The sequence below is a fragment of the Limulus polyphemus genome, unplaced genomic scaffold (assembly GCF_000517525.1).
Source record: "Limulus polyphemus unplaced genomic scaffold, Limulus_polyphemus-2.1.2 Scaffold6365, whole genome shotgun sequence".
Lineage (NCBI taxonomy): Eukaryota > Metazoa > Arthropoda > Merostomata > Xiphosura > Limulidae > Limulus > Limulus polyphemus.
The window spans coordinates 8,580-17,143 of NW_013671975.1; the positions used below are offsets into that span (position 1 = coordinate 8,580).

Consider the following 8,564-nt stretch of genomic DNA (forward strand, 5'->3'; position numbering starts at 1 on the left):
AGAGCTAAGTCCATCATCCATCTCTCTTTCATACTTTACATGATGAATTATAATCCTGTAATGTCTGTAGAATTAAGAGCATACATAAATAGCTGAGTACACTTGTGAGCTAATCGTGTAATCTGCGATTATAAAACTTTCCACAACCACTGTATTATAAAAATGTTTTTGCATATCAATAACCATTATAAAATACAAAATTAACATTACACTAGGTTTAGCTAGAAAAGTTATTTATAAATTCATACACTATAGCAAGCCAAAAATACAATAAACAATACAACCAATAAGATTTTTATGAAAGTCACCAAAAACAAAATCTGAACAAATAATTATTTTCCAAGTGTACCAGCTGTTTGCTATTTAAGTCCAGACAGTTTAACATTTAGATCTAGCCATGTTAGATACATAAAGTCAAACATTTAGATCTAGCCATGTTAGATACATAATGTCAAATGTCTAGATCTAGCCATGTTAGATACATAAAGTCAAACGTTTAGATCTAGCCATGTTAGTTACATAAAGTCAAACGTTTAGATCTAGCCATGTTAGTTACATAAAGCCAAACGTTTAGATCTAGCCATGTTAGATACATAGTCAAACGTTTAGATCTAGCCATGTTAGATACATACATGATTACACTAATAAATAACAAAATATCAATAATGATAAAGACAGTTAAAAGTTACCAGATATTAATTATTAAAGTAAGATACTCTACTGTTTACAGTATCTACTAAAATGTGCTACTTGAGATTGGTCAACATTTTGAAGTTGTTGATAACTTCCTTATTATAATGATGGAATAATTTCAAAATATAGTTAATACAGTTTTCGAAAGGTGACAGTATTTCATAAGTTTTATTTCTGCAATGGTAGTAAGTAATGATGAATTTGTCACACAAATGAAAAAGCTTGTTTTTTAAACCCATTGAAATGAAGCATTTAAGATGTCTGTCCATGAAATTTTGTAAGAAACTAAGTTTCTTTTATCTCATTCTGTTAGTTGTGATATTATTCTGGTAAGCTATAGTTTAATGTATATATGTATCTTATTTATTCTACTACGTTCTTCATAACTATCCCTTACACTCTAAGTTTTATACCTACTTAACTGCAGAGATGTAGCCAAGACCTGGAGGGCCAAGCAGGTTGAGACAAAGACCAGGATCAGAATCAATATATTTTGAATGTGACAAACCTTATAATCCAAATAGCATTTCTTTACAAAAACAAGAGCTACAACAATAATAAGAAACTTACATTTTGAATTTTTGGTTGCATAAAAAATATATTGATCTTGATCTTGGTCTCCCTCACCTGGTCTTGACTACAATTCTGAATAATTGTACTGGACTCGTAAATACCTACAGACATGGCCATCTGTTGTTCATCTTTGTAAATAAACCTGGGGATCACTTTATATTTGTCCACCAATCCTGGTGTCATGTTTATATATACTGTTAAATAAGAATGGACACCACCTTATGTGTCATTTTACATATTCTGAAATTAACATAAAAATTACATAAACTATTGTGTTTTGGGTTACAAATATGTTCAGTCATTTAGAACTTGGATAAATATTTGCACAGCAATATTTCTAAGTGGTGGTGTGCTACATAGTTGAAAATTCTTTCGTATGTGTTTCAGAATATAAAAATTAACACCCACAGTTTGATTTCATTGTGTTTATATTTTTTTCAAATTAGCTTACAATTTCAAAAAAAATATATATTAGGACAACAGTAGTAAAAAATTAGTATCTGGAAGAAAATAGAAATATGTAATGTTTCATTTTATATACATTAAAGTGATCAGAGAGTATGTAATACTTTTAAAAGATATAAAACCATACACCAACATCAGGTTAAAGATAGTTCACAAAGTTGAGAAACCTATGCTTGATATAAGTACGTAGCTGAAAAATTGTGTTCGAGCAAAAATATATTCACCTGCTCAAGAAAAATCAAAGAAAAGACAGCGAATATCTTAACAGATATGTACAATAAAGAAAAAAAAACTTCAAAATTCATTACAAAACACTAACACACCCTGTACAATGTACTTTATCTCATAATCCAATACATTCTTACCAATATTTGTAAAAATAATATTTGCATCTGTCATAGTTTCGAAATACTTATTCTTCTCTGAATATCAAATATAATTCATTAAAAAATGTACAGCTCCACTTGTTACACTGGTAACTTTTTCAACACTTCATAAAATGTATTTTTAACATAAATTTTAAAATATTAAACATCAATCTAATTTCTGAATTTATACTTATTTATTATTTTATTTAAGCCAAAAACAACACCATTAAATGGTCTTTTCACAAATTATACATTAAAAGAAAAATATCTTTACAAAATAGATATGTTTCTGTCACAATGATTTTCGAAATTAAATATTCAATAAAAGTTTAGGTTTTAAATTTTGAGAATGTTTTAAGTTGTTTCACTTTGTATGCTATTCTTCACAAAATAGGGCCCATGTCTGAAAACCTTGAATAAATCCTAAATACACTGAAATAAGTTAATTATAGCCTTGGTTATTTTATTTTCAATATCTGTCATTTTAAAATTTTAATATCTACTTTGATCCAAAAAATAAAAATCTTCTACAAATTTCTTGTTAAGTAAGTTGATTAACTAAAAAAAGAAAAGTACATTCATAGTGTTAAGCCTAATCTTAAACATGAAAGTTCAAACATTCTGGTTAATTAATATATTGCATTTCTAATGTAACTTATTGTGTATTGGCTAGTGCATTGAGAATAGTTTAACTTTACTATTACAAATATCTAAGAATGAATCTCAATGCAGTTACTTATGCCAGCAACAAAGTTCTTGTAACAAACATGTTTTCCTAAATTCAAGTTGTAAGATGTTTCATAATAACGTAGTTTACTTTGTTCCCATTTACATTTATTAAAATCTCGGGTCTACACACTGTGACATGAAAATCAGACTTAAATATTCTTAGGCCTAAACTAATGATTAATGGAGATGTGATATTTGTTGGTCTTCCATTGTTCAGGGATCATCATTCAACTAACATAAAAACCCTCGATATTGATTCAAGTGTAACACTTAAGACTTGTAAAGATGATGGTATACCAATTTCAGAGAATGTACCAAAATGGTATGTTAATACAGAATTCAATGTATATCAGGTTTACATGGCGTGCAATGTAGAAAAATACAAGTACTGTTACAGAAATAAAAAATATTATAAACTATTAATAGCACTGAAAGTTACAACATTTTCAATACTTTTTTAAAATCACACAAATAGATAGGTTCAAGTATTAAAGAAGAAATTCAAATTAATACAAAGAAGGTTTATAAACTACAGTACAAATTCTTAAAATATTTTTCAAAGGACAAATGAGATTAATTCAAAATATCCCATACTTAAAACCTTTTTTAGAACTATATATTTTCCATATTATAAATGTAAGCTTACACTAACATTACAAATTAATAATATTTACATCTGTATTTTCTTAAACTGTAAAAAACCCATTATAATAAGGCCATTGCTTCAACTATAATAAAAAGTACAGCTGACTTGGTAACTAGATAGGCTTGGTATAGAAACACTTCTTTCTCAAGTACAGACTTGTAATACATTTTATAAGTACAAAACAGGTCAAATTTACATGCAATATACAGTAGCGAGGCTTCAGAGGTTACCAATAAAGAAGTTTTTGGATATCTTACATGCAATAACCACAAAGAGTTCAATAAAAAATATAACATCAACTTTTTTCCACAGATGATGTAGAAGTAATGACATTAATTTAATAAAACTGATGACTCCAAAATATTTCCTGAACTCTTTATCTCCAAAATTCAACATGAAGATATTAAATACAGTGTAAAAAGATAAAATATATCATTCACAATAGCTACCTTAAAAATGAGGTTCCTTAATATCAACATACAGTTCTTCTATACTTCAAGAGGTCATAATGTTTCTAGAGGATCACAAACCCATGCCAACCACTCCATAAGTTCAAAATATGTTGCTTCTAATTCGGGTCCTTTGTGCTTCCTGTAGCTCTCGACCACTTGACGGAGACACGGAGCAAAATATGATAGGATAATTTCAGGCCATTCAAGTTTCATAACCTTCAAACAGTTCTCTTCCAGCTGTGTCCCCGTTATTTTTCCCGATATCAAAAGTTTCAATAATAATATTTCTAGTCCTTTCCAACTCTTCCTGGGTTCTTTGGAGTCACATAACAACTTCAGATTACGAGAACACACCAAATTTGTTATGGCTGTGCACTCTGGAACCTCCATCCAAAATTGCACGAACATATCCAGTACTTCCTCTGTGCACATTTCAGGAGCATGAGTAATTAAGGTAACAGCCCAATCAACAGTTAAGACTATTATGGCTTTTTTGGCAGAGGAAACCAAATCTTTCCACTTTAAGAGGGTCAATCTCACTGCTTTAATCAACTTAAGCACTTCAGTGTCACTATTTCCACATCCATTTCCTACAAGAAGTCTTTTAACAGCATCTTTTATTTGGTTAATAACATCAACTGGTGAGGAGAAAAAGTCGAGCAATTCTTTGCAATGGTGTGACGAATCTTCATCCAAGTTTGAACTTGTGTATTCTGACAGTTGAGATTTCAGCAGTTTGTCATGTTCAGCTTTGAGATCACTTCTGGTGTAGGTGTATGTGATGTTTACCTTCACCCACTGCATGACTTTATCCACCGCTATCCTAGTGGATATCTTCTGAGCCATTACCAACACCAACTCTAAAGTGTCCTCAGATAAAAGTACTTGAATAGCTTTACCAGCTTCTTCTGCACAGTATTTCTGACACATCTGAATAGCTTTAGACTGAGTTTCTTCACAAAACTGTTTAGCCAACTCATCTAATTGAGAGTTTTTATAGGTTAAACTTTTAGACTTGTCAGGAGTATCTGCTGGCAAATTGTAGCTCCTAAGTTTTTCTAACACAGAGGTTCTCTCATTAGGAATAATATTTTTTTTGATAGATTTAATCGCTTTTGAAGCTATTCGATCACCAACAAACTCTACCGTCTTTTTCATGGAAGCTGAGTGAATATGAAAAAAATTTTCTTCCAACTGATACTGAAGTTGTTTCTCTGTTACACTTGATGATCTGGTGTTTGCCGATATTGGAGTTATTTTTCTTACTTCAGCTGTCTTACTTCTGACTCCTGCTAGAAATGTTCCTAAAAGCACTTTTAGTTCACTTAGATATGGACAGCAAGAGTAAATAATCTGATGATCAACCAAATCAAAACTATCAAGTTCTTCATCAACATTTGATATGTTCTCACTTGAAATCAGCCCAAGTTTACTTATCCAGTTCTGTCTATGAACATCTAAAACCTCAATGAAGAATTGTGACTGTGGAAAGTTAGGTGTGTCAAACAACCAACCAATCATAAGCCTCAGGAACAAGTGGTTTCTAAAGGTGATGCTCATTTGACCTGGTACAACCCCTCTATAAATACAAAACAATAATGAAATTGTGGACTTATAGCTGTCTAGCTTAGGAGCAACTGGATCCATCATACTTAAGAACTCAACAATCCAAGGCACAGTTAATACAAGACGTCTTTTCAGGTAAGCTTCTTCAACAACTGTAAATAAGTTAATCTGTGGAGATGCTTTGTTTCTCATGCTTTGCTGGCTCACTAACAAGTCTCCAGGAAGACAATCTAAAGTTCTATAGGGGAAAAAAGTAATAAAACCCATAAATTTTCCAAGTAAACGTAGTGTGTGTAATGCAGTGAAAAACTGTTCTCGGATTTCTAGATCAACCCCAGTTTCTGAATCTGTAGGAATAATTTCTAGTCTGTTTACCTCGTATATCTTAGATGCTAGTTGGTCCAGCAAATGTTGATTAAGGGGTGCAGATGCAGCAGCCACTAAAAAATCATGGAAAAACCCTTGTGCATCAGGAAAACTTGGATTTGGACAAGGTCCTCCAACTTGGGAAGGGGCTGTAAATCTTTCTTGCAGTTTTTCAAATTTTTTTGGGAAAGCTCGTTTTAAAGAAGCAAGCAAATCTTCTGTGCTATCTTCTTCTTTCCAGTCAACATCTCCAAAACAGGTTGTAAGCAACTGAGAGTGAATTAATCTAGCAAGATGTGCATAATTAGCTGGATTAGGGTTAAGGTTTACTATCTGATGAACTCTCAATTGAAATTTTTCATGTTCTGTCCAACCTGGTGTTAAGTGGTGAACTTCCCAATCTCGTAAAAGCTCATAAAAGAGATCTCTCTGTTTTCGAAACACGTGGAATGAACGGTCACTGGGAAAATTCTTACGGTTATCTGTTTCTGCTTGAAAGGATACTCCCTGTATAGAAGATACACGAGGCTTTATGGACGGACTCACTTCTTCGTAAAGATGGTGTAATTTGTCTAATAACTTTGAAGAAAAATTCTGGACATTTGGATTATCTGCTAGTAATTTCAAAGTTGCACGATCAAGCAGCCTCAACAATGGTATTTGATTTTCCAAAATATTAACAGCAAAGAATACACAATTGTGTACAGTGCCAAATAAGTCTTCTTTGTGCATAACCTCTGACTGTCCATTACATGACTGCTTTAATCGTGCAGCAAGCAACTGAAACAGGAAATGCAACTCAACTGTTACATTTGGTAGAAGATTTTCATGCAAACAACCAGAATACAGCTGTACCATTACTAAAATCTCCTCTCTATGTGTGACCATGTCTAACTGTGGTGTTAAAAACTCTTGCTGTGGTGATACACTTTTTGTTGAATTTGACAATAAAAATTTTAACTCACCTTTTACTAGACCCTGATTATTCTGATCTAAATTTAACCATGAATCTGTATGATTGATCGAGCACTGATTTCGCACCTTTCTTAAAAGCTGGCGTTCTTTTTCAAATCCTAGCTCTTGTTCATCTTTCAACGGTGTGTCACTGAATACACTACTTGGAGTTTGGATTACAGAAGAAGAATTGATGCTAAAGGGCGAAGCAAAACCAGTTACTGGTGTAGATGACCGGTTCGTTAGCTGAATAGCTGTTATTCTACGAGGTGTATTCTTTATGGCACTATGAGTACCCATTGGTGGGAATGCTTCCATATCATTGACATTTGGGGGTGGGTTCTTTTCTGCTTTAGGAATATTTGAATTTCTCTCCCTATTTCTTCCACCCCTTCGACCATGATGACCAGATACGTTATGTTGAGATTTGGCACTGACATAGTGATGTAAAGGTTCTTCAAAACCCACATTGCTGCTGTTGTTAAAGTTCTGCAACAAGTGCATAGATTTGCTATCCTTCGAAAAGCTGAAGTCTTGATGAGGGAAATCATTTGTGTCAGAAAATGAACGTAAATGCATCTTTCTGGTATTTTTACAGCTTTCTTGTGATAATCCTGTGTCATATTTGGTAACCACAGCATGTTCTTTACATATCTGACTTGACTGAGTTTTTTGTTCATTAACAGCTGAAGTGACGTTATTGGAATTGTTTTCATTTATAGATAAATTACATAGTCCAGTAACTGCTGTGCTATAACAATTTACGATAGTAGTGGTAGTAGGCTTAGCGCACGTAATACCTGGAGAAAACTTCAATTCTCTGTGCGATTTCAAATGTCCCTTCTTGTTTGAATGTTGTTTAATTTTAGTTGAATTCACAATCTGCTTGATATCACCTTTCGGTTTTGAGTTACATACCATAACCTTACTATATTTGTTTTCTTTCACACAGTGTGTCTGTTCGCGGCTAAATTCGGATTTTTGTACTGTCTTGATAGGAGTTTGACCAGCTCGAGACGTGCTCTGGGTGATCCACAAACACTCTTCTCGAATGTAGTTCAAGAAAAACGGCAAAAACTCCAAACGCAAACCTCTGAGATCTTGTAAATTATTTAAAAAACAATCATCTTTAAAATCGCGATCTAATAACCATGTTAAGACTTCAGACGGTGTTATAACCTTCTGAAACAGCATACTTAGTATTCTTTCCATCACGAACCATTCCATTAAATACTACAGCACCATCTGCTTTTATTCAAAAGACAGAAACTGTATTTTTTCATCTTACGAAAATTAAAAAATTATAAATCCATGAAAACAATTCATACTCTAAACACATTTCCTTTTTATATTCTCAGGGAAGAGGTAGATCCTAATAAGTGTTAAAAAACTGAAACATATAACGTTAAAACGACTGTTTTCCCATATTACAAACAATGAATGTTTAAAACAATTTTTAACGAGTCATGGAAAATTGATGAATCGAGTTTGCGTTACTTCCATTGCGGTGAAGACATCGTAAATTGTGAACGCGAATGTTAGCATAATCTTGTAAATTATATTTTCAATATCTACCAGAGGGAGATGCTAATCGTGATGACAGTGTAGTAATCGAGAAATATCGACTGCTGTCTAAATTGGTCAGTTGGTTATAAACATGATTAATGATGAGTAATAAGAAGTTTAGTTCAATGACTGGGATGAGAATTCAAGTAATTAGAGTGGATTTGTTTGAAGTTAAGTAGAATGCTA

General features: G+C 32.5%; 1 protein-coding gene across 1 annotated transcript; it reads right to left on the reverse strand.

The window, feature by feature from the left end:
* Nucleotides 1–1,492: 1,492 nt before the first annotated feature.
* LOC106473644 (codanin-1-like) lies at nt 1,493–8,016 on the reverse strand. Its single transcript, XM_013934326.2, has one exon. It carries the CDS (start codon nt 8,004–8,006, stop codon nt 3,978–3,980), a length of 4,029 nt encoding a protein of 1,342 aa, XP_013789780.2. The 5' UTR covers nt 8,007–8,016; the 3' UTR covers nt 1,493–3,977.
* Between the last annotated feature and the right edge of the window lie 548 nt (nt 8,017–8,564).